At 48.8% G+C, this 27,043-nt stretch overlaps 1 protein-coding gene across 6 annotated transcripts in view; it reads left to right on the forward strand.

Annotated features, from left to right (window-relative positions):
• Positions 1-27,043, forward strand: part of klc1b (kinesin light chain 1b) — a 99,768-nt gene that overhangs the window by 69,413 nt on the left and 3,312 nt on the right. For 5 of the 6 annotated variants that reach the window (XM_059645086.1, XM_059645084.1, XM_059645088.1 and 2 more), the window contains one exon: positions 23,322-23,446. In XM_059645086.1, the coding sequence (XP_059501069.1) occupies positions 23,322-23,446 (125 nt within the window). Of the gene's footprint in view, positions 1-10,889; positions 12,204-23,321; positions 23,447-27,043 lie in introns of those variants that run through there. The other variant, XM_059645089.1, reaches the window with a different exon arrangement.

The raw sequence follows: 27,043 nt of genomic DNA on the forward strand, positions 1-27,043 counted from the left end.
CCCGACCAGTCCCCCTCCACCAACAGTCTCATCTGCTTAACCAAACTCATCCTTACACTCAACAACTTCTCCTTTAACTCCTCCCACTTCCTACAGACTACCGTGTGGCTATGGCCCAAGCTATGCCTGCATCTTCGTAAGATACGTGGAATAGTCCCTTTTCTGCTGTTACACTGGCACTAAGCCCCACCTGTTCCTCCGCTACATCGATGACTGTATCGGCGCTGCCTCGTGCTCCCACGAGCAGCTTTTTCAGTTCAACTTTACCAACACCTTTCACCCCAACCTCAAATTCACCTGGACCATCTCTGTCACTTCCCATTCCTTCCTGGACCATCTCTGATGCTTCCCACTCCTTCCTGGACCTCTCCATTTCCATACCTGGTAACCACCTCAGCACCGACATCAATTTCAAACCCACCGACTCCCCCAGCTACCTACACTGCGCCTCCTCTCACCCACCTTCCTGCAAGAATGCAATCCCCTACTCCCAATTTCTCCACCTCCGCCGCATCTATTCCTAAGATGGAGCGCTCCACTCTCAAATATCCCGCATGTCCTCCTACTTCAAGGACCGCAACATGCCCTGTTTGGTGATCAAAAATGCTCTCAACCGCATCTCTCGCATCTCCCACACTTCTGCCTTCACATCCCCTCCCCCCAACAAAAATAAATACAGAATCCCCCAGTTCTCTCATACCACCCCACTAACCTCCGTATCTAACATATCATTCTCCGCCACTTCAGCCACCTACAATCTGACCCCACGACCAAAGATATGTTTCCCTCCCCACCCCTATCTGCCTTTCGTAGGGACTGGTCTCTCCGCGACTCCCTCGTTCACTCCGTGTCCTCACTAGCCCCACCACACCCAGCACCTTTCCCTGCAATCGCCAGAAGTGCTACTCCTGCCCCTACACCTCCCCACTCACCTCCATCCAAGTCCTAAAGCAAACCTTTCATATCCAACAGGGGTTCAGCTGTACAGCCTCCAACTTGGTCTACTCTGTCCTTTGCTCCCTATGTGGCCTCCTGTTCATCGATGAGACTAGGCGTCACCTCGGGGAATGTTTCGTGGAGCAACTGCACTCAGTACATGGCAAACGACAACACCTTCCCGTTGCGAACCATTTCAGCCCCCCTCCCACTCCCTGGGTGACATGTCCATTCTGGGCCTCCTCCAGTCTCTCAATGGCACCACCCACAAACTGGAGGAGCAGCACTTCATATTCTGCCTCAGGAGCCTATAGCCCGATGGCCCAAACATAGAAATCACCAGTTTCAAAACCTCCCCACCCCAGGCCTCATGCCATGACCAACCCTGCCTCTCATCCCCGCCTCCTCGATCTGACACAACCTGTCCATCATCTCCCACCAATCCCCAACACTGCCTACCTGCACTCACCTACACCATCCCGCCTACCTCAGAACATAGAATAGAACAATACAGCGCAGAACAGGCCCTTCGGCCCTCGATGTTGTGCCGACCTGTGAACTAATCTAAGCCCCTCCCCCTACACTATCCCATCATTATCCATATGCTTATCCAAGGACTGTTTAAATGCCCCTAATGTGGCTGAGTTAACTACATTGGCAGGCAGGGCGTTCCACGCTCTTACCACTCTCTGAGTAAAGAACCTGCATCTGACATCTGTCTTAAATCTATCACCCCTCAATGTGTAGCTATGCCCCCTTGTACAAGCTGACGTCATCATCCTCGGAAAAGGGCTCTCACTGTCCACCCTATCTAATCCTCTGATCATCTTGTATATCTATATTAAATCCCCTCTTAGCCGCCTTCTCGCCAACGAGAACAGACCCAAGACCCTCAGCCTTTCTTCATAGAGCCTGCGCTCCAGACCAGGCAACATCCTGGTAAATCTCCTCTGCACCTTTTCCAATGCTTCCACATCCTTCCTGTAATGGGGCGACCTGAACTGCACGCAATATTCCCCAGCCCCATCCCTCCTCTCTATTTCCCAGCTCCCTTCCCCCTCCCATTTCTGAAGAAGGGATTTGACCCGAAACATCAACTTTCCTGTTCCACCTATGCTGCCCAGCCTGCTGTGTTCCTCCAGGTCCACACTGTGTTATCTCTGACTCCAGCATCAGCAGTTCTTGCTGTCTCTCACATTTGTCATCGTTTGGGGATATTTTCCTTTGTTGTGTAATTGTTGGTTTGACTAATGTTTCTTCCTCAGCCCCAGCGCTGAGTTCTTAAGGCCTTTTCTGTTAGCTGTTCGTGTAGCTGAGAGCTTAGACTTTCTCAGTCCTATTTAAATCCGTTGTGTTGTAGCCAAACCTCCCCATCGGGAAATGTCTCAAACAATGTTCTTTGTTTCACTGAGGTAACGCGTTTCTTTCCCTGTTCTGAACAATATCCTTTTTTGAGACACACTATACTTGCTGTAACTCCAGTCATTTCTCCTTTGAACTGATCCCTAAAGTTCTGAACTACTTGTAAAAACAACATGCACAATCCAGACTCTGCAAAGCGATTGGCTTGTTGTTTCCAGTATGAGGAGCTGGGCACCAAATTAAGAAGCAGAAGCTTAAAAATAATAATCTTTGAATTGTTACATGAGCTACATGCAAATAGGCAAAGGGTGAATGAGGTTAGAGAGATGAATGTGTGACTGAAACGGCTGGTGTAGATAAAATGAGTCCCAGTTGATGGGCCACTGGCACCAATACTGGGGAAAGTGGGATCTGTACTGCAGGGATGGTCTACGCTGGGACTGTTCTTGTCAGCCACATCATTAGGGAACTACGGCAGGTTTTAAGCTAAATCAAGGGGGCAAGGGACCAAATTTGGGAAGCTGTGGGGGAACATGAAATACAGGAAGGAATTAATAAACAGATAATTCCAGGAGGTGACAACAAATACAAATCCAAGAGCATATTAGCTGATAAGACTAACACTTACAAAAAGAGGTCAAAACATCAAGCACTGTACTTGAATGCAGCATCTGAAACAAAACAGATGAACCTTACTGCCCAATGAGATAAATAAGTACAATCTCGTGCATATTACTGAGAGGTGCCTACAGGATACCCTCAATTGGGAGATGGATATTGAAGGGTATGTGACATTTAGGAAGGATAGGAAGCTAGAAAACGGTGGAGGAATGTTTCTCTTAATTAAACATATTAGTACAGTAGAAAGGGTTGACATTGATTCTGGAAACCAGGATATAGAAGCAGTCTATGATTAGAGATGAGGAATGATAAAGGCAAGAGGTCACTTGTGGGAGTTGGGTACAGGCCCACTAACAGTGACCACATGATAGGACACAGTGTCAAGGAAGAAATAATGGGAGCTAGTCTAAAAGGTCAAGCAGTTATCATGGGGAATATTACCTACAGGTAGACTGGAAAAAGATAGTCTGAATCTGAAACGAGGGATTAAGAGGGCTAAGAGAGGACATGAGATGTTGCTGGCAAACATGGTTAAGGAAAATCCCAAAGCCCTTTATTCATATATAAAGAGCAAGAGGGTAACTAGAGAAAGGATTAGCCCACTTAAGGACAAAGAAGGAAAGTTATGTGCTGAGTCAGAGAAAATGGGTGATATTCTTAAGGAGGACTTTGCATCGGTACTCACCAAGGAGAGGGACATGACAGAGGTTAGGGATAGATGTTTGCTTAGTCTAGGTCAAATCGGCATAAGGAAGGAGGAAGTGTTAGGTATCCTAAAAGACATTAAGGTGGACAAGTCCCCAGGTCCGGATGGGATCCATCCCAGGTTAGTGAGGGAAGCGAGAGAGGAAATAGCCGGGGCCCTAACAGATATCTTTGCAGTGTCCTTAGACACAGGTGAGGTCCCGGAGGACTGGAGACTTGCTAATGTTGTCCCCTTGTTTAAGAAGGGGAGCAAGGATAACCCAGGTAATTATCGACCGGTGAGCCTGACGTCAGTGGTAGGGAAGATACTGAGGGATAGGATCTATTCCCATTTGGAAGAAAATGGGCTTATCAGTGATAGGCAACATGATTTTGTACAGGGAAGGTCATGTCTTACCAACTTAATAGAATTCTTTGAGGACATGACAAAGTTGATTGATGAGGGAAAGGCTGTAGATGTCATATACATGGACTTCAGTAAGGCATTTGATAAGGTTCCCCTTGGTAGGCTGATGGAGAAAGTGAAGTCACATGGGGTCCAGGGTGTGCTAGCTAGATGGATAAAAAACTGGCTGGGCAACAGGAGACAGAGGGTGGTAGTAGAAGGGGGTTTCTCAAATTGGAGACCTGTGACCAGTAGTGTTCCACAGGGATCTGTGCTGGGACCACTGTTGTTTGTGATATGTGTAAATGATCTGGAGGAAGGTGTAGGTGGTGTGATCAGCAAGTTTGTTGATGACACTAAGATTGGTGGAGTAGCTGATAGTGAAGGGGTCTGTCAGAGATTACAGCAGAATATAGATAGTCTGGAGAGTTGGGCAGATAAATGGCAGATGGAGTTCAATCCAGGCAAATGCAAGGTGATGAATTTTGGAAGATCAAATTCAAGGGCGAACTGTACAGTAAATGGAAAAGTCCTGGGGAAAATTGATGTACAGAGAGATCTGGGTGTTCAGGTCCATTGTTCCCTGAAGGTGACAATACAGGTCAATAGGGTGGTCAAGAAGGCATATGGCATACTTTCCTTCATTGGGCTGGGTATTGAGTACAAGAGTTGACAGGTCATGTTGCAGTTGTATAGGACTTTGGTTCAGCCACATTCGGAGTACTGTGTGCATTTCTGGTCGCCATATTACCAAAAGGATGTGGATGCTTTGGAGAGGGCGCAGAGGAGATTCACCAGGATGTTGCCTGGTGTGGTGGGTGCCAGCTATGAAGAGAGGTTGAATAGATTAGGATTATTTTCATTAGAAAGACGGAGATTGAGGGGGGACCTGATTGAGGTCTACAAAATCATGAGGGGTATGGACAGGGTGGATAGCAAAAAGCCTTTTCCCAGAGTGGGGGACTCAATTACTGGGGGTCATGAGTTCAAGGTGAGAGGAGGAAAGTTTAAGGGAGATATGCGTGGAAAGTTCTTTACACAGAGGGTGGTGGGTGCCTGGAACACGTTGCCAGCGGAGGTGGTGACGCAGACACGTTAGCGTCTTTTAAGATATATTTGGACAGGTGCATGGATGGGCAGGAAGCAAATGTACACAGACCGTTAGAAAATAGATGACAGGTTAGACAGAGGATCTTGATCGGCACAGGCTTGGAGGGCCGAAGGGCCTGTTCCTGTGCTGTAGGTTTCTTTATTTCTTTGTTTTGTAGAGAAGGAATGTTTTCGTGACAGTTTCTGAGACCAGGACGTTATGGCAGCCATCCTAAACCTGGTTTCAACCAATGAGTTACTGACCCCCTTGTGAAAGTTAGTGTCGCACTGACCATAATACAGATGAATTTTACACATAATTTAAGATAGAGAACTGTAGGTCCAAGATGACCACCTTTACTGGAGAAGTAGCATTAGACAAACAAATGGGGCTAAAAGGGCCTAGGTCCCCTGGCCCTCATAGCTCACATCCTTGGATCCTGAAGGCAGGAGCTACAGAGAAAGTGGATACATTGGTTGTAATTTTCCAAAAATTCTCGGAAAGCTGCCAATGTGAACAGTCCTTTTCAAAAAGTATGGGGGGCAAAGAGCAAGTTACAATAGGCCGATTAGCCTATCATTGGAAAGGTGTCAGAATCAATTATTTATGAAGTAGTAGCAGAGCATTTGGAAAATCATAATCTAATCAGATTCAGCATGGCTTTGTAAAAGGAAAATCTCGCCTGACTAGAGTTCTTCAAGGAATTCTTAACAAGAAAGGATCGAGGGGGTCCCGTAGATGTGCTATACTTGGAATTCCAGAAGGTGTTCAACAAAGTACCTCAAAAGGTTAAGCCACTATATAAGACCCCACAGTGTTAGAGACAGTGTATTGGCGTGGATAGAGAATTGGCTCATGGACAGGAAACAGCGGGTGGGCATAAGGGGATCTTTCAGGTTGGTGACCTGTGACCAGTGGGTTCAACAGGGGTCAGTGCAGGGACCACAGCTGTTTACAACATAATGAATGACTGGGAGGAAGGAAGTAAATGTACTGTTGCCAAATTTACAGATAACACAAAAATAGCTGAAGACACAGGTTGTGAGAGGGCTACAGGAAGTTTGTGGCGACCTATTGATCGGCTTAGTAAGTGGACAAAAAGTTGGCAGATGGAGTATAATGTGGGAGATGTGACATTGTTCACTTTGGAAGAGAGAACAGAAATTTATTTTAAAGAGGAGAAACTATGGAAAGTTGCACTACAAAAGGATTTGGAAGATATTTGTGCATAAAACTCAGAAAGCAAGCACACAGGTACAGCAGGTAATCAGGAAGGAATGCTGGCCTTATTTCAAGGGGGTTGGAGAATAAGAGTAGGAAAGTTGTGCTGTAACTGTAGGAGGTGCTGGGATGACCACATCTGGAGAACCGTGAGCAGTTTTGATCCCTTATTTAAGGATAAATATCAGTTAATTGGAGACAGTTCAGAGAAGCTTCATTCAGGTGATCCCTGGTGCAGAGAGATTGTCTTATGAGTAAAGGCTAAACAGTTTCGGGTGGCACGGTAGCGATAGGGTTAGCACTGTTGCCTCACAGCGCCAGGGACCCGAGTTCAGTTCAACCCTCGAGCACCTGTCTGTGTGGAGTTTGCACATTCCCCGTGTCTGTGTGGGTTTCTTCTGGGTGCTCCGGTTTCCTCCCACAGTCCACAGATGGGCAGGTTAGGTGGATTGGCCATGCTAAATTGCCTGTAGTGCTCAGGATCTGTAGATTAGGCGGGTAAAAGGGGAATGGGTCTGGGTGGGATGCAGCAAGGGTCAGTGTGGACTTGTTGGACCAAAGGGCCTGTTTCCACGCTGTAGGGATTCTAATTCTAAGGTTGGGACTCTACTCACTGTGGTTTAGAAGATTGAAAGCTGATCTCATTGAAACATATGGGATTCTAAAGGAGCTTGATAGGGCCAATGCTGAGAGGATGTTTCCCCTCATGGGAGAGTCTAGGACCAGAGAGCATAGTAAAGGGGCACAGATTTAACACTGATGTGGAAACATTTTTGCTCTGAAGGTTGTAAGCCTTTGGAATTCCCTTTGTCAGAACAGAGTGAAAGAGTCTTTTAGCACTTTTAGGGCGGCGTTAGATCGATTCTTGGTGACCAAAGGATTGGAAGATTATCAGGGATGTACGCGAATGTAAAGTTGAGTTTGAAATCAGACCAGAATAATCTTCCCGAATAGCAGAGCAAGCTGGAAGGACTGTTCTTGTTCAGGAACAAAAACAAAGTTGCTGGAAAAGCTCAGCAAGTCTGGCAGCATCTGTGGAGGAGAAAACAGAATCAACATTTTTGGGTCCAGTGACCCTTCCTCAGAGCCATTCTTGTGTATGTGTGTGTGTGTTGAGATATGAGAGAGTTGTCCTGTCTGTGTGGGTGTGGGGTGCATGGAGTGGTCTGTCACCGGCTTTTAGTATTTATGTATGAGAGAGGGAAGGATAGATAGAGACTTGTTCTGCCTCTGTGGGGCTGTTTGCAAGTGTGGGTGCCTGACCTGTACGATTGTGCGCGTGTCAGTGTCTGTGCGCGGTTATTAATTGAACAGCGGCCTTTGCTTTGCTCAGTGTTCCCTTTCGCTCTGACTGGACCTAATTTATTCACTGGAGAATAACTAACTCACTCTCCTCCTCTGTTTTCCTTGTCTCTCATTCTCCCTCTGTGTGTCTGTCTCTCGCACGTGCTGTCTGTCTCATACACTTTCTCTATCTTCGACATGTTCTCTCTCTCTGTCTCGCACACTGTCTCAGTCACTCATACTTTATCTGCCTCACATGCTCTCTCTGTCACTCTTCCTTTCTCTCAGTCACTTGCTCTCTTTATCTCTATTGCTTGCTCTCCAAGCTCTCTCTCTCTGTCTCTGTCCCACTCCCTTTATCTCTCCTCTCTATTTGTACACCTGACTGTCTGGATTTGGTGGTACCATTGTGCAGCTGGTCCCTGTGTGCTCTTCACCTACTGTCTGCTGCTGTCATTTCATTGACCCTCTCCTTCACCTCGAACCCCTTCCTCTTCCCCATCCCAACCCAACACACACACACATTCTCTCTCTGTGATAATGGGAACTGCAGATGCTGGAGACTCCAAGATAATGAAATGTGAGGCTGCATGAACACAGCAGGCCCAGCAGCATCTCAGGAGCACAAAAGCTGACGTTTCGGGCCTAGACCCTTCATCAGAGAGGGGGATGGGATGAGGGTTCTGGAATAAATAGGGAGAGAGGGGGAGGCGGACCAAAGATGGAGAGAAAAGAAGATAGGTGGAGAGGAGAGTATGGGGGGGAGGTAGGGAGGGGATAGGTCAAGGAGGTGGGATGAGATTAGTAGGTAGGAGATGGAGGTGCGGCTTGGGGTGGGAGGAAGGGATGGGTGAGAGGAAGAACAGGTTAGGGAGGCAGACACAGGCTGGACTGGTTTTGGGATGCAGTGGGTGGAGGGGAAGAGCTGGGCTGGTTGTGTGGTGCAATGGGAGGAGGGGACAAACTGGGCTGGTTTTGGGATGCGGTGGGGGAAGGGGAGATTTTGAAGCTGGTGAAGTCCACATTGATACCATTGGGCTGCAGGGTTCCCAAGCGGAATATGAGTTGCTGTTCCTGCAACCTTCGGGTGGCACCGCAGGAGGCCCACGTTGGACATGCCATCCAAAGAATGGGAGGGGGAGTGGAAATGGTTTACGACTGGGAGGTGCAGTTGTTTATTGCGAACCGAGCGGAGGTGTTCTGCAAAGCGGTCCCCAAGCCTCCGCTTGGTTTCCCCAATGTAGAGGAAGCCACACCGGGCACAGTGGACGCAGCACACCACACCGGCAGACGTGCAGGTGAACCTCTGCTTAATGTGGAAAGTCATCTTGGGGCCTGGGATAGGGGTGAGGGAGGTGGTGTGGGGGCAAGTGTAGCAAGGGAACCCTGCGACCCAATGGTGTCAATGTGGACTTCACCAGCTTCAAAATCTCCCCTTCCCCCACCGCATCCCAAAACCAGCCCAGTTCGTCTCCTCCACCCACTGCATCCTAAAATCAGTCCAATCTGTCTCTGCCTCCCTAACCTGTTCTTCCTCTCACCCATCCCTTCCTCCCACCCCATGCTGCACCTCCATCTCCTACCTACTAACCTCATCCCACCTCCTTGACCAGTCCGTCTTCCCTGGACTGACCTATCCCCTCCCTACCTCCCCACCTATACTCTCCTCTCCACCTATCTTCTTTTCTCTCCATCTTTGGTCCGCCTCCCCCTCTCTCCCTGTTTATTCCAGTTCCCTCTCCCCATCCCCCTCTCTGATGAAGGGTCTAGGCCCGAAACGTCAGCTTTTGTGCTCCTGAGATGCTGCTTGGCCTGCTGTGTTCATCCAGCTCCACACTTTGTTATCTTGGATTCTCTCTCTGTCTGTGTCCCAGCTTTCTCTCTGCCCCTCCCCCTCTCCCTCTCCCCCTCTCCCTCTCCCTCTCATCTCTTGTACACTCTGTCTCTCTCTCTCACTTGCACACTGTCTTGCTAGCTCTCGTGCTCTCTCCCTCTCTCGCATGCGTGCTCGCTCCCTCACACTCCCTCAGTGACTTGAATAAAAAGTCTTATTTTGTCCAGAACCCCCTCCTTTTTTCCAACTACTTGCACCCTTCTCCCATCCCATCACTCCCTTTGCCATCCTCCAAAATGCACCACTTACACCTACCACCTGCTCTCCTCATCTACCGCTCTCATCCTTCCTGCCGTTCTCATGGCCCCTTTGCCCCGGTTTGTTTTGTTTCCCTCACCAGTGTGTCTTATCTCCTTCTCTGTTCCCCACTCTCTTCGTAACACCATGAGGCATAGGAGTAGCAGCATGGCATTTGGCCCACCAAGTCTACTACACCATTCAGTGAGGTCATGGCCGATCCGAAAACCCTCAAATCCACTTTCCTGCCTTTTCCCTTGACTCCATTGCTGTGTAAAAATCTATCTCAGCCTTGACAAACTTAATGACTCAGCCTTAACAGCCCTCTGTGGTTAAATAAAAAAAACTGCAGATTCATTCCCCTCAGAGAGAAGATCCTCCTCATCTCCGTCATAAATATGCAACCGCTTACTCTGAGAGAACGCCCTCTGATCCTAGACTCTCCTACAGAGGGGCAACAACCTCTACATTAACTCTGTCAAGCCCCTGAGAAACTTGTATGTTTCAATAGGGTCACTTTTCATTCTGCTAAACTCCAATGGATACAGGATTAACCTATTCAACTTGTTCTCATCAGACAGCCCCTCATACCCAGGATCAACCGAGTCAACCTTCTCTCTCCTGTCTCCAATCACTCTTTCTTTCCTTAGATAAGGGGCCCAGAACTGTTCACTGTATTCCATCTGTGGTCTGATCAGTGCTTTGTACACTTTTAGCAAAGCCTCTCCAGTTTACAACTCCATTTCCTTGCAAATAGAGGCCAACATTCCTTTTGCCTTCCTTATTACCCACTGAACCTGGATGCTAATTTTTTTATACCCCACCTCCCACCCCCCTCTCTCTTGCCCTGTCTCTTAACTGGCTCCCTCCGCCTCGCTCGCCCATCTTCCCCTGTCTCTTGATCACTATCTATCTCGCCATCTCTCCGTCCCCTTCTAGGCTGCACGCTCATTTTGATCCACCCACTCCTGCACTCCTCATCTCTGTCCTGTACCCCTAACGCTTGCTTTCTCTGTCCTCCACCACCACCACTGCCCACCCCCCACCCCCCACTGCTGCTACTTTGGGCCAGAGAGTTTTTCCTGGGCTTTTGTCAATTTTATTCACGTATTTTCCTGTGTTTTCTCTCTCTTTTGCTCTTGTTTTTGTGCCAGGCTTAATGCTGCCAGCGACCACCTTGTAGCCCAAGCGAGGATGTGTGTGTGATACCTCAGGCTGTCCATTCACAGCGATTCCTTCTCTACCATTCCTGCCTCTCTGCATCCAGAACCTCTTCACTACCTAAACCAAAATCACCCATGGACTGTCTGCTTCTCTCTGCTGCCTACTTGACAAACCCCCGATTGCTTCGTCACACACCTGCTTTTGGAAGAGACTGTTCTTTGTGTTTAATGGGGAGTGAACTGCTTGTGTTACCTCTGGTCAACTTTGACACTGGCCTGGCCTGGTTTGATTCAGTCCTCAACATCACCACTTTGTTTCCCATGGCCTGATGAAATTTTGCTGCTTGTGGAAAATCATTTGAGAAAGGAATAGCTTGGCTCTGATTGTTCCAGAAGGCAGTGAGACACAGATAGTGAAGGTGGGGGGAGGTGACAAAGACTGAGAGCCTTTCCCATTGTGTGTGTCTGTGTGAGAGAGTGAGAGAAAGCAGGTGAAAGTAAGTGTTCCCCCCTCCTTTGGATGTGTGAGAGACCCTGTATTCGTGTGTATGTGTGTGTGCCTGTGTGTTTGTGTCGCCCTGTGTATCACGAGTGCGTGTGTCCCTAACTATGTGTGTGTACATGTGTAAATGTGCGTGTGTGTGTTGATGAGTATCTCTGTAATTCAGCATGTCCTTTTGTGTGTGTGTGTGTAAGTGCATTCCTGAATGAGCCTGCGCAAACGTGTGTCCCAGTATGCAGGTGTGTAAGGACGTCCCTAAACGTGTAAGAGTGTCAACAAGTGTGTTTGGGTGAGCAAGCGTGTGCCTGATTGAGAATAAGTATGAAGGTGTATCCCAGTAACCATGCGGTTTTTCCCCGTGCAGAACCGAGTGGTGTTCTTTGTCACCTCCTGCCACACTCACCCTCTCTGTCCCAGTCCCTGTGAGTGCTCGATGGGGAACGCTGTAGAGGGAGTTTTACTCTGTATCGAACTCCGTGCTGTCCCTGTCCCTGGGAGGGTTTGGTGGCAGTGTAGAAGGAGCCTCACCCTGTATTGAACTCCGTGCTGCCCCTATCCTAGCAGAGTTTGATAAGGGACAGTGTCGGTGCCTGTTTTAATTTTTAGGAATTTCCAACTGAGGTTCTTCTGAAATGATACCTCTTTGATTTGTTGCTACCACTTGTTCTGTTATCACTGTCCTCCTGAACCCAGCTTTTCGCTTTTGAGGTGACATTCCTGTGTTTTTTTTCTTCGATGTAACTTTTTGTATTCTGCTTAGTACCAGTAGTGATTTCATGATTGAATATTGTGTCTGCTGTTAATGAGAGCTGTTCTGTGTGCTTCATGTTGTTCGTCACACACTTAATATTGCACCTCGTAGCTAGCAGTGATTTCACTGATGTCACTGAATCTCACTGTATGCCTGCTCTGTGCTTCCCCTTAACAAGCCCTCCAACTGCATCCTGTACCCCCTCTCCCTTTCCACCCAGCTCTTGCACCACTAATCCGTGCCCCAGGACATCTCCATCTTCGACCCTGCCCCGTCCCCTCACCCCAAGCCCCCATTTTCCCCCCCCCACCTCACCCTGCCCTCTGCCCGCTCTCCCCGGCCTACCCCACCTCCCTCATTTCCCAGCAAGCCTGCCTTAGTAGCTCTCACTCCCAGTGTTCCATCGTTGAGAAATTTCAGCTCCTTGTACTAAACCTCACTCTAGTACAGTTTTTAAAGATGGGCTTTCCTGTTAAGGGAGATTGATATCAGGCTAAAACTCCTCTTAGTACTAATAATAACATAGGTATAAGATGATTATGCAGAAACAAATTGTAGAATAGGCACCTAGCAGTGGTGCACCTAGCATAGCAATATAACCGAAAATGTTTCAATACAAGTCGATCTACTGGTACGACAGGCAGATTGATCTGTACTCTTGGTAAAAGCCGTGAAAAAGGCAGAAACTTCAGCAGCTTGTGTCTGTCAACATCGCCAAGAGAGGATGCACATTATTGTTGACCCAGACAGGTAGGGCATCAGCAGAATTCCTGCAAACTCTGAGCTGCTGCTTCAGTGTATTAGGTCTTGCTCATTTGAATTAAGCCCCTGAAGCTTTTATATGTCTGCCTTTACATCCAAACATCAGAGCTTGCGTCACACTTGCTGGATTATTGTCTCCTCTGCTCAATAAATCAATCAGGTCAGTCACAGTGAGCACTCTTAACAACACTAAATGTGATAAATTTTCTCAACACACCCCACGAGAGCGATAATCAAGCACAAAGCGAACGTTTTGTATTGATGACCAAATGCTTGACCAAAGTCCTAAGCTTCAAGCAGCTTCCAAAAATAGCAGAGGGGGATTTTGGAAGGGAACTCCAGAACATACAACCCAGGGGGCAGAAGGCCCATCCTTGTGTTACAGCAGTACAGTGGAAGCTGTAAACCACAAGTCCAGACAGAAAATGCTGTAAATTCAGTGGAAAAGGGAACGAGAGTTCACCACATTACAGCTGCTGAACGACCAGCTGCCACCTCAGAAATGTGATGTGGAGGTGCCAGAGTTGGCGTGGAATGGACAAGGTCAAAAATCACACCACACCAGGTTTCAGTCCAACAGGTTTATTTGAAGACACAAGCTTTCAGAGTCTCACTCCTCCTTCAGGTGTTACTGAGGGAGGTGGCATCGGACACAGAATTTGTAAGCAAGTGATCAAGGGGTCGTAGAACTGATGTGGTGTTGAACAGACCTAAGTTGGCTGATCAATCTTTAATCAGTTAGAAAGGATTAATATGCCAATTCCCAATTTCCTTTCAAGTCCCTGCCCCGAGATAACTAAAGGTTTTATCAGTTCCCTCAGTATACCAGAGGTGACGTCTCAGGCCAGACAGTGCATTTTCGGTGTCAGGCCTTGTTTAGGGAGTCTAGCTGTCTATCAACTTGGAATACAAAGTAGGAATTGATAAAATGCCACATTGTCTACAAATTGTGCACTTTTTGACAAAATAGAATGTATCTGCAAATACAAAACCGCCCCGTAGATTTATGTCCGCGTGTATGTGTGCGCGTGCACGTATGAGGGAGAGACTGTGTGCACACACTTAAGGGAGAGTGTGTATAGGAGAGAGATAATGTGTCTATGAGAAGAGGTCTGTGTGTGTGTGTGTGTGTGTGTGTGTGTGTGTGTGTGTGTGTGTGGGGGGGGGGGTAGTGGAGGGGAGCAAAGTGGTGGGAGTGTGTGTGTGTGTGTGTGTGTGTGTTGGAGGGCTGGTGGGAGAGTGTGTGGGTGTGTTGGGGGGGAAAGTGGGAGAGAGAGAGAGTGTGTGTGTGCGGGGGGGGAGGGGGCGTGGGGAAGGTGGGAGAGAGTGAGTGTGTGTGGGGGGGGGGGGATGGGGGCGAGGGGAAGGTGGGAGAGAGCAAGTGTGTTTGTGTGTGTGAGAGTGAGATGGAGTCACATGTAGTGCAACATGAACCCAAGAACCCAGTTGAGGCTGTCCTCGTGGATATCAAACTTGGCTCTCAGCCTCTGCTTGGAGACTCTGCGTTGTTGTGTATCCCAAAGTCCGATTTGGAGGATGTTTACCCAAAGACCCAAGGATCTGAGGCTGAATATCCTTGACCTGCTGAAGTATTCCCCCACTGGGAGGGAACATCCCAGTCTGGCAATTCTTCTGCTGTGTCTATTGGCATCAGTTCCATGACCCTTTGATCTCTTGCTTCCAAATTCTGTATCTGATACTGTCTCTCCCTCAGTAACACCTGAAGAAGGAGCGAGACTCTGAAAGCTTGTGTCTTCAAATAAACCTGTTGCCATGTAATTTTTGACTTTGGAGATTTGACAGCAAAATGATTCTGACATTTCCCAGCATAGTTCAGCACCAAATTACTCACTGGGTCAGCGCTGAGGGAGTGCCGCGCTGTCGGAGGGTCAGCGCTGAGGGAGCACTATGTTGATTAAAGCAATGCTGATATGCTTTGTAATCTGAATTTAAAAATCACATGATACTATTTGAAAGAATAGCAAAGGACTCACGTGTCCTGCCTAGTTATTATCCTTTGACTAACATCAGGACAACACTGTTCTAGGAGGGTTTTTGACAGTGTGATGTGTAACTTGGTGTTCAGTTTCCTGGATTGCTGCATTGCTCCTTGATTGGCTGTGAAGTACAGTGGGACTGTCTGAGATTGTAAAAGGCACTATATAATGATGCAAGACTTTTCTTTCTGTTGTATGTCATTCTGCATGTAATTTGCTGCTTTTCAGTTGTGATATTGTCAGGGCCACACTCAGGTTGCACCAGCAATCCAATCCAATCGTTTATCCAGAAGCAAAGTCAGCAATGGTTTAACTGAGTTACTCGATGTACAAAATGAGAGATCGCAGAGGCACCTCTTACTCATTACAGCCAGGCCCACAGAAGTCTGAACATCAGGTTGGCAGCTGCTTGTTTGCCTTATTCCTGACCCCACCTGGACGAGGCTGAGGGAAAAGCAGACCAGAGGCCATGGGTTCTTCAGGGCAGGGAGACGTGTGATACTCCTCTGGCTACCCATTCTGCCTTGTGTTTCAGGTGCTTTTCGATGGCGGCTCTCTCTCGCTCTCACTCCCTTACCCTCTCTCTCCCTCTCGCACTCTCTCTCTCTCTCTCCAGTATCAGTCTCAGTGGTGCAGGTTTGATTTCAGTGAATGGCTGTATTGGTGTGCAGAACAGAGAAAGAGCCCAGTCTCAAAGCAGGAGGGCTCTGTCTCTACGTCTCAGTGCCAACAGACTCAGCACCAAGCCCCTTACTTACCTGACCTCAGCCAATGTGCTGGAACTGTCACAGCGCAGTAAGTCAGATCACTAGCAGCCTGTCCATTAGAGGAAGATCTGGCTTTACGAATTGGCTGTTGTGGAGAAATGGTAAAGCCCCTGCCTCTGAGATGGGAGGCCTGGTTTCAAATCCTAACTGCTGCAGAAATCAATAAATTACTGCCTGGTTCCTGTCCCACCCACCATGACCGTCACAATTCCCAGGTGTAATCACAGCAACAACATGGTGAGCAACCCATCACCTGGAGACAGTAAGGATGCTGGAAGCTAGAGTCAATAAATGTGGAGCTGGAAAAGCACAGCAGGTCAGACAGCATCCGAGGATCAGGCAAGACCAGCAGGGAACCCAGAAATAAATTGGAGGTGGGGGGTTTAGTTGGGGCTGGGGGGGGGAAGAGTAGGTGAGATGGAGATAGATGAATGCAGGTAGGGGGTTATTGTGGTTGGTCAGTGGGAAGGATGGAGCGGATAGGCGAGTCAGGATGAGGCTGGAGAGATTTTGAAGCTGCTGCAGTCCATATTCAGGCCATTGGGCTGTAAGCTCCCAAAGTGAAATGTCAGGGGTTGTTCCTCCAGTTCACGTTTGGCCTCACTCTGACAGTGAAGGAGGCCCAGGGGGACTGGGAGGGCGGGGAATTAAAGTGGATGGTAACTGGGAGGTTGGGTTGGTACGTGCAGAGAGCATATGATCCACGATCCGGTCCCCGATGTAGAGGACAGCACATCAGGAGCAACGCGTACAGTAGATCAGGTTGGATGAAGTGCAGGTGAATCTGTGTGGGATCTGGAAGGAATGTTTTGGGACCTAGAGCAGAGGTGTAGGGGAGGGGTAGCACCTCCTGTGGTTGCCGGAAAGTTACCGGGTCTGGTGGAAGGGTTGTCACCCATCTCCCTCTCTGCCCCTAGCTCCCACTACCCCCACTAATCCCTACTCCTACACCCCTCTATCCCCCTGTAATGCCCAACCTCTCAACTCCCACCCTACCTCTAGCCCCTCCTCACACCCCCACCCCTCCCTACAACACACCAGCCGCCCCTGCACACCCCACCCCCTTTTATACCTGCACCGCCCTCTATCCACCCCCTCCTCTATCGCACCCCTCAATCCCACCATCCCCTCTATCCCACCACCCCTGTGCCCAACAACCCCACCCCACCCCCTCTTACCCCCACCCCCTCTTAGCCCCACCCTCTCCCTGTCTTTCCCCTTGCCAGGTCTCTCATCTCTTTCTTGTCTAATGCTCCTTTGTTTCCTCTATCTCCCTCTTTTTTTTCTTAAATCACTTTGTCAATCTTTTTCAATTTCTTTCCCTTTACCCACTTCCTCCCTCCCTTAACTGCCTCCAGTCTCTAGCTCATTATCTATATCGCACTGTTTTGCTTCCCCCGTATCGCCATGTCTTGTTCCCTCCCTCCCTCCCTCCCTGGGTGGTACAGAGATAGGGAAGGTGGGGTTGGTGTCATCGTACCAGTGTTGGGTGCAGTATGGATTGTGTTTACTGTGCTTTCCTTATCACTTGCTGAAACTACACTGATCTGAAATAAAACATATTCTAACAGGGGAGCCGTGTCTTGTTGCCTCATTATTGGCTCATTTCCTGTTTCTCAACAATCCACTACTCAATATAACTTCGTACAGAGAGAAACTGACAGACAGGGGCACTGGGATCGGAGAGGGGGACTGAGCGAGGGACTGGGATCGGAGAGGGGGACTGAGCGAAGCGGGGTGGGGGTGGGACTGTGGTGAGATAGAGTAAGTGACTGGTGTACATCCCTACGGCCCACCATGCCTGTGCTGACCGACAAGCACTAAACTACGTGAATGCCATTTACCTGCATGGCCTGCGATGTCCTGACATTAAGTGCTTGTCCAGATGCTCCTTAAATGCTGAGAGAGTGCCTGCCTCCTGCACCCTCTCAAACGGCATGTTCCATATATTTACCACCCTCTGGGTGAAAAATGTTTTCTCAGATCTCCTCTAAATCAGTTACCTCCTCACTTCAATCCTGTGCCCTCTGGTCTTGGCTGTGGAAAAGATTCTCAAGATCAACTCTTATAATTCAATATACTTCAGTTAGTTCTCCCTCAGCCTCCTTTGTTCCAAGGAAAAGAAATCAAGCCTATCCTGTCTCACCCCGTAACTGAGACTTTTCATCCTCAGCAACATCCTGGTAAACAACAACCAGAAGTTGCTGGAAAAGCTCAGCAGGTTTGGCAGCATCCGTGTAGAAAATGTCAGTGTTAACATTTCAGGTCCAGTAACCCTTCCTCAGAACTGATGGTGACTGAGATAACAAAGTGTGGAGCTGGATGGACACAACAGGCCGAGCAGCATCTCGGGAGCACAAAAGCTGACGTTTCGGGTCTGAGAAAACGTCAGTTTAAACGTGGAAAATAGGGAGGGGGCGGGGTTAAGGAGTAAATGATTGGATAGAGCCCAATGAGAGAGAAGAGAAGAAGGGTCTGGGCCCGAAACATCAGCTTTTGTGCTCCTGAGATGCTGCTTGGCCTGCTGTGTTCATCCAGCTCCACACTTTGTTATCTCAGCGAGAAGAGCAATTGGATAGACAAAGGAGTTGATAACGATCAGGCTGGGAGGGTGAATAGTTGTTAATGGGGACTGTTAGTGACTAACAGAGCGTGTGTAATGGCAGGCTAAGTGGTAACAAGGCCTGGTATGTGGGGTAGGGGCTGGGACATGGGAGAGTTTAGGCCCTAAAATTATTGAACTCCATATTGAGTCTGGAGGGCTGCAGGGTCACCAAGTGGAAAATAAGGTGTTGTTCTTCCGCTGATAACGTGGTGTAGAGCTGGATGAACACAGCAGGCCAAGCAGCATCAGAGAGCAGGAAAGCCGATGTTTCGGGTCTATACCTTTCTTCAGAAATGGGGGAGGGGAAGGGGGTTCTGAAATAAATAGGGAGAGAGGGGGCGGCGGATAGAAGAGAAGATTGGTGGAGAGGAGACAGACTGGTCAAGGAGGTGGGGATGGAGCCAGTAAAGGTGAGGGTAGGTAGGGAGGGGATAGGTCAGTGCAGGGAGGACAGACAGATCAAAGGGGTAGGATGAGGTTAGTAGGTAGGAGATAGGGGTGGGAGGACAGGCAGATTAGGGAGGCAGGGACGACCTGGGCTGGTTTTGGGATGCAGTCGGGAGAGGGGAGGTTTTGTAGCTTGAAGTTGTTCTTCCAGCTTACATTGAGCTTCACTGGAACGCTGCAGCAAGTCAGATACAGAGATGTTGGCCAGGGAGCAGGGTGGTGCGTTAAAATGGCAGGCAACAGGTGGCTTGGGGTGTTTTTGGCAAGCAGAACGGAGATGTCACCCAGTTTGCACTTATTTCCCCAGTGTAGAGGAGACCACATTGTGAGCAGCGAATGCAGTAGGCTAGATTCTGGGAAGTGCAGGAGAAGTGTTGCTTCACCTGGAAGCTGTGTTTGGGCCCTTGGATAGTGGAGATGGAGGAGGTAAATGGGCAGGCGTTACACCTTTACGGGTTACAGGGGAAGGTGCTGTAGGGCTCTGGGGGTATTAGGGGTGAAGGAAGTGTGGACCAGGGTGTTCCAGAGGGAACAGTCCCTGTGGAAGACGGACAGGGAGGGGAGGGAAACATGTGTCTAGTGGTGGCATCTGGCTGGAGGTGGTGGAAACGGCGTCTGACGATCTTCTGGATGTGGATGCTGGTGGGATGGTAGGTGGGGACGAGGGGAACTCTATCGCTGTTGTGGGACGGAAGAGAAAGGGTGAGGGCAGAAGTGCAGGAGATAGGTCCCTTTCAACAACAGAGCTGGTGAACCCTCGGTTGAGGAAGAAGGTGGACGTTTCGGAGGCTCCCTTGTCAAAGTTGGCTTCATCTGAACATATGCGACAGAGAAAGAGGAACTGAGAGAATGGGATGGAGTCTTTCCAGGAAATGAGATGTGAGGATGTATAGTCCAGGTAACTGTGGGAGTCAGTGGGTTTGTAATGGATATTAGTGGCCAGTCTATCCCAAGAAATGGAAGCAGATATGTCGAGGAAGGGAAGGGAGGAGTCAGAGATAGACCAGGTGCAAGTGAGGGCAGGGTGGAAATTGGAGGTGAAATTGATGAAGTTTTCCAATTCTTGACGAGAGAGGGAAGCAGCACCGATGATATCAACGATGTATCGGAGAAAGAGTTGTGGGTGGGAGCCGGAATAGGACTGGAACAAGGAATGTTCCATGCACCCCATGAAGAGACAGGTATAACTAGGGCCCATGGCAACCCGTCTTACCTGAAGAAAGTGAGCCAAGTTGAAAGAGAAGTTGTTGAGGGTGAGGACGAGCTCGGCCAAGCAGAGGAGGGTAGTGCGTGGGTGGGTGGGGACAGTTCAGGCCTTTGCTTCAGGAAGAAATGGAGAGCCCTACGACCCTCCTGGTGGGGAATGGATGTGTAAAGGGATTGCATATCCATGGTAAATTGGAGGTGGCTAGAAACTGCAAACTGAAAACTTTGAAACTGGCGTAAAGCGAAAGAGGAATCACGGATGTACGTGGGCAGGGACTGGACCAGTGGGGAGAGAAGACTGAGTCAGGGCTGGAAGAGATGAGTTCTGTGGGGCAGGAGCAGGCTGAATCTCGTCTGCACCCTCTCTAGTGCATCATCATTCTGATAGTGTGGTAATTAAAACTGCACATCCTATTCCACCTGTGGCCTAACCAGTGCTCTATAAAGTTACAGCAGGCCTTCCTTCCTCCTGTATTCTGTGCTAATGAAGGCAAGCATCTTGCATGCTTTCATTACCATCCTGTCTATTCAGGGATCTGTAAACTTGTGCACCAAGGTCCCTTTTTTGAAGCAAATTCCTGCAGATGTTGGAATCTGTATGAAAAACAACAAATGCTGCAGATCACAGCAGGCCAGTGTCCGTGGAGAGAGAGCAAACTAATGTTTTGAATCTAGATGACTCTTCATCAGAACAAGATCCTTTTGTTCCCCAGTACTCCTGCAGTACTTGCCCTTCGTTGTGTAAATCCCTTATTCCACCTCCTAAAATGTATCACCTTGTGCTCAGCTTCCACTGCTCTGTCCAGTTGACAGGTGGATCAATATCAGCCTAGCCTGAGACGACCATCCGTGTGATCACCAACACCAAATTGTTTTTGTCATCTGCAAACTTACTAACTATACCTTCTGCATTCACATCCAAGCTGTTAATGTACATAGCAAACGAAGGTCCCAGCGCTGAGCCCCGTGATAAACACCACTGGTCACAGGCTTCCAATTACAAAAGCAGTCCTCCACTATCACCCTTTGCTTCCTGTTTCGAAGCCAGTTTTGGATTCAGTTTGCCAACCTCACATGGACCCTTACTTCTTGGACCAGTCTTCCATGTGGGTCCTTGTCAAAGGTTTTACTGAGACCTTACACATCAACTGCACGACCCAATCAATATATTCAGCCAGGTCTGAGGGAGGGTCACCTGTAAAGACTCCACTCCACTCTGTTTTTCCCTTCACAGATGCTGCCAGGCCCGCTGAGCTTTTTCAGCAACTTGGTTTTTGTTCCTCAATATATTTAGCCACCTTTTCAAAAACACAGTTAAATTAGTCAGATAGGGTTTCCCTATAACAAAAAAAAAGCAAAAGAACTGCAAATGCTGGAAATCAGGAACAAAAGCAGAAGTTGCTGGAAAAGCTCAGCAGGTCTGGGAGCATCTCTGAAGGGAAAAAGCAGAGTCAACGTTTCAGGTCCGGTGACCCTTCCTTAGAGCCCAGATCATGAAATGTTGACTCTGTTCTTTCCTTCAGAGATGCTGCCAGATCTGCTGGGCTTTTCCAGTAGCTTGGTTTTTCACTTCACGATAACAAATCCATGCTGCATATCCCTGACCAATCGCTGGCTTTCTAGATATTGATTAGCCCTGTTCTTCAGAAAATTTTCCAATAATTTCCCTACCACTACCATCAGACTAATTGATCTGCAATTCCCTGGCCTATCCCTGCCACCCTTCTTGAACACAGGAACGACACCCAGTCACCTGGCACTTCACCTCAGGCCAATGAGCCACTAAGTATCTCTGCCAGGGACACAGCAGCCTCCTGTCTTGCCTCCCACAGCAGCCTGGGATCCACCTCATCAGGCCCTGAGAATCCCTGCTGTACGGGCTAGGGTGAGAGAGAGGGGGGCTTACAGAGGAAATGGGGTGAGAGAGAGAGAGAGAGACTGATGGAGGGACTGGGGTCAGAGAGAGAGAGGCTGACAGAGGGGCTGGGGTCAGAGAGAGAGAGAGACTGACGAAGGGACTGGGGTCAGAGAGACAGAGAGAGCCTCCTGCAGTGCCACAATGATGCCACCCGAAGGTTGCAGGAACAGCAACTCATATTCCGCCTGGGAACCCTGCAGCCATATGGTATCAATGTGGACTTCACCAGTTTCAAAATCTCCCCTTCCCCCACCGCATCCCTAAACCAGCCCAGTTCGTCCCCTCCCCCCACTGCACCACACAACCAGCCCAGCTCTTCCCCCCCACCCACTGCATCCCAAAACCAGTCCAACCTGTCTCTGCCTCCCTAACCGGTTCTTCCTCTCATCCATCCCTTCCTCCCAACCCAAGCCGCACCCCCAGCTACCTACTAACCTCATCCCACCTCTTGACCTGTCCGTCCTCCCTGGACTGACCTATCCCCTCCCTACCTCTCCACCTACACTCTCTCCACCTATCTTCTTTACTCTCCATCTTCGGTCCGCCTCCCCCTCTCTCCCTATTTATTCCAGTTCCCTCTCCCCATCCCCCTGTGTGAGGAAGGGTCTAGGCCCGAAACGTCAGCTTTTGTGCTCCTGAGATGCTGCTTGGCCTGCTGTGTTCATCCAGCCTCACATTTTATTATCTTGGAATTCTCCAGCATCTGCAGTTCCCATTATCTCTGAGGCTGACAGAGGGACTGGGGTCAAAGAGAGAGACTGACGAAGGAACTGGGGTCAGAGAGAGAGGCTGACAGAGGGACTGGGGTCAAAGAGAGAGAGGGACTGGGGTCAAAGAGAGAGAGAGAGACTGACGAAGGGACTGGGGTCAGAGAGACAGAGAGAGAGGCTGACAGAGGGCCTGGGGTCAGAGAGAGAGAGACTGACGAAGGGACTGGGGTCAGAGAGAGAGAGACTGATGGAGGGACTGGGGTCAGAGAGACTGACAGAGGGACTGGGGTCAGAGGGAGAGAGAGGGGTCAGAGAGAGAGACTGACAGGAGGACTGGAGTCAGAGAGAGAGAGACTGGGGTCAGAGAGAGACAGGGACAGATGGGGGCCTGGGGTCAGAGAGGGAGAGTCTGATGAAGGGACTGGGTGTCAGAGAGAGAGACTGACAGGAGGACCGGAGTCAGAGAGAGAGACTGGGGTCAGAGAGAGAGAGGGACAGACGGGGGACTGGGGTCAGAGAGAGAGAGGGACAGACGGGGGACTGGGGTCAGAGAGAGAGAGTCTGATGAAGGGACTGGGTGTCAGAGAGAGAGACTGGGGTCAGAGAGAGAGAGGGACAGACAGGGGGACTGGGGTCAGAGAGAGAGACTGGGGTCAGAGAGAGAGAGACTGACGGAGGGACTGGGTCAGAGAGAGAGATATGGTCAGGAAGTGGAGTGTTGAAGACTTTGTTTAACTGTCTCTATTCACACATTGCAGGACGGGAGTGGGACACTGAGACGGAGTGGCTCCCTTGGTAAAATTCGCGATGTTCTGAAGCGTAGCAGCGAGATGCTGGTCAAGAAACTGCAAGGAAATGGTCCACCTGAGCCAAAAAATCCCAGGTATGACTTCAGGGGTGGATACCATGGAACTGGGATATCATGGTCTCCTGGAGCAGTTACAGGGAGCTTCCCTGCAGTAGGGATGGTGAGGAGCCTGGAGGAATGGGCATTATTATATATACTGATACTGTGTGAGAGTGAGTGTCACCCTGTGAAGGTGAAAGTTACTGTACAAATTTGATTGTTACTCTGGTTGAACACTGCTCTTGATGAGCAAGAATTTCACCGAATTCATAGAATCCCTACAGTGTGGAAGCAGGCCATTCGGCCCATTGAGTCCACACTGATCATCTGAAGTGCATCCCACCCAGACCCACCTCCTACCTGTCCACATAACCCTACATTTTCCATGGCTAATCCACCTGAACTGCCAATATTTGGGCACTATGGGACAATTTCCATGGCCAAACAACCTAACCTGCACTGTGGGAGGAAACCGGAGCACCCAGAGGAAACCCACACTGACACGGGGACATGTTCAAACTGCACACAGAGTCACCCAAGGGTGGGATCGAACCCGGGTCCCTGGTACTGTGAGGCCGCAGTGCTAACCACTGAGCCACTGTGTTGTCCCCAGTGTAAATGTATATAATAATATAACGTAGGCGGCCATTCAGCCCCTCGAGCCTCTACCACCTGTCTGAATGAGCATCCTGTTTGAGTGTCAGTTTCCTGTCTTCTTGTTGGAGCTCTGCATTTTCTTTATTTTCAACTAATTATCTCATTCCTGATTGACGACGTTGATTGAACTTGCTTCTGCCTCATTTTTATGCAGTGCAGACCATTCCCAGCGGGCAAAGTTTTTCTTCTGGCCACCTTTGCTTCTTTTAGCCATTGCTTTAACTCTGTGTCCTCTCATTCTTGATCACTTCACTAGTGGGAAACATTCTTTCCCTATTTCATCCGTCTACCCCGCCTCACAGTTTTGAAAACATTTGTGAAGTTTCCTCTCAGCTCTCTCTTCTGTCATGCCAACTTTCTCAACCTCTTTGATCTCTCTTCATCGCTGAAGTTCCTCATCCCTGGAACCATTCTTGTAAACTTCTTCTGCCTGTCTCTCTATCCAATACATTCACATCTTTTGTGATTGATCTTATTATCACATGTACCCAAATGCAGTGAAAAGCTTCATTTACAAGCAGATCACTGCTAGCAAAGGATGTACAGATCAAAGGAAGTTAGAGGCCTACAGACTTCATCATTTGAGGCAAGAATACATTCAACAGTCTGATAAAAGCTGGAACGAAGCTGTTTCTGAACCTGCGTGTGTGTGTGTTCAGGCCTCTGTATCTTCTGCCTGATGGTTTTCGTGTAAAGCGACACCTACAACAGGACACATTACCCAGCTGAGGGCGAGCAAGTATCTTGTAGAAGTTTAACATCTTAATTCTGAGGAAGGGTCACTGGCCACTTAACTCTGATGTCTCTCCACAGATGCTGTTCCAGCAATTTCTGGTTTTGTTTCTAATTTCCAGCATCCGCAGTTTCTTTGGTGATTTTGTCTCATGTTCAACATCACCATCTTGTGGTGTACTCTCTGACCCTATTCATAAAATCAAGGACACTGCATGCTCTCTCTACCTGTCGTGCTAAATTCACTGATCTATACATACCCTGCTTCCTCTGCTCCTGCACCAACCCCCTGCCCCTTTTTATATCGTCTTTCAATGTTCTTCCAACCAGAATGCATCACCTCACACTTCACTGCATTGAGGGATAGGATTTATGACTATTTGGAAAAGCATAGCATGATTAAAGGGAGTCAGCATGGCTTTGTGAGGGGCAGGTCATGCCTTACAAATCTTATTGAGTTCTTTGAGGAAGTCACGAGACAGGTTAACGACGGTCGAGCAGTGGATGTGGTGTACATGGACTTCAGCAAGGCATTTGATAAGGTTCCCCACGGCAGGCTCATCCATAAAGTCAGGAGGTATGGGATACAGGGTGATTTGGCTGTCTGGATTCAGAATTGGTTGGCTGACAGGAGGCAGAGAGTGGTTGTAGATGGTAAGTATTCTGTTTGGAGGTCAGTGCTGAGTGGTGTCCCATGGGGCTCTGTCTTTGGGCCTGTGCTCTTTGTAGTTTTTATAAATGACTTGGATGAGGAGGTTGAGGGGTGGGTTAGTATGTTTGCTGATGACACAAAGGTTGGAGGTGCCGTTGATAGTATCGAGGGCTATTGCAGGCTTCAGCGAGACATTGACAGAATGCAGAGCTGGGCTGAGAAATGGCAGATGGAGTTCAACCTGGATAAATGCGAAGTCATGCATTTTGGAAGGTCGAACTTAAATGCTGAATATAGGATTAAAGGCAGGATTCTCGGCAGTGTGGAGGAACAGCGGGATCTTGGTGTTCAAGTGCATAGTTCCCTCAAAGTTGCCACCCAAGTGGATAAGGTTGTTAATAAAGCATATGGTGTTTTGGCTTTCATTAACAGGGGGATCGAGTTTAAGGGCCGCGAGGTTATGCTGCAGCTCTACAAAACCCTGGTGAGACCACACTTGGAATATTGTGTCCAGTTCTGGTCGCACTATTATAGGAAAGATGTGGAGGCTTTGGAGAGGGTACAAAGGAGGTTTACCAGGATGCTGCCTGGACTGGAGGACTTGTCTTACGAGGAGAGGTTGACTGAGCTCGGACTTTTCTCTCTGGAGAGAAGGAGGAAGAGAGGTGACCTGATCGAGGTGTACAAGGTAGTGAGAGGCATGGATAGAGTCGATAGCCAGAGACTTTTCCCCAGGGCAGGATTGACTGCCACGAGGGGTCATAGTTTTAAGGTGTTAGGAGGAAGGTATAAAGGAGATGTCAGAGGGAGGTTCTTCACCCAGAGAGTTGTGAGTGCATGGAATAGTTTACCAGTGGTAGTCATGGAAGCAGAGTCATTAGTGACATTTAAGCGACTGCTGGACATGCACATGGACAGCAGTGAATTGAGGGGAATGTAGGTTAGGTTATTTTAGTTTTGGATTAGGATTATTCCACGGCACAACATCGTGGGCCGAAGGGCCTGTACTGTGCTGTACTTTTCTATGTTCTATGTTCTATAAACCCCATCTACCGTCTATTCCCCAATGCTCCAACTTCTCAGAGTTGTTCGCTGTCCTGCTCACTGTTTACAATTCTTCCAAGTGTAGTGTTGTACAAGCTTCATATCATTCACAGACAAAATGAGAACTGGTGCTGTGTTAAATAGCAGAGAGGAAAGCCTTAGGCTACACAAGGATGTAGATGTGCTGGTCAGATGGGCTAAACATAGCAATGGAATTTAATCCTGAAAAGTGTGAGGTGATGCATTTTGGGAAGACTAATAAGGCAAGGAAGAGCATAATGAGTGGTAGGCCTGTAGGAAGTACAGAGGAGCAGAGGGACCTTGCATAGATCCTTGAAGGCAGCAGGAGAGGTGGATAGGATGCTTCAGATGGCAGATGAGAGACTTGTCTTTATTGTTTGAGGCATTGAATGCAAGATTGTGGAGGTTATAACAGAGCTGCTGTCAATGTTAGGCCACGACTGGAGGATTATGTACCGTTCTGGTTTCCAGTCTAGAGGAATATGATTGCATGTTGCACAGGAGACTCACCTGGATATTGCCTAGCC

This window comes from Stegostoma tigrinum, chromosome 4 (genome assembly GCF_030684315.1).
Source record: "Stegostoma tigrinum isolate sSteTig4 chromosome 4, sSteTig4.hap1, whole genome shotgun sequence".
NCBI classification, from domain to species: domain Eukaryota; kingdom Metazoa; phylum Chordata; class Chondrichthyes; order Orectolobiformes; family Stegostomatidae; genus Stegostoma; species Stegostoma tigrinum.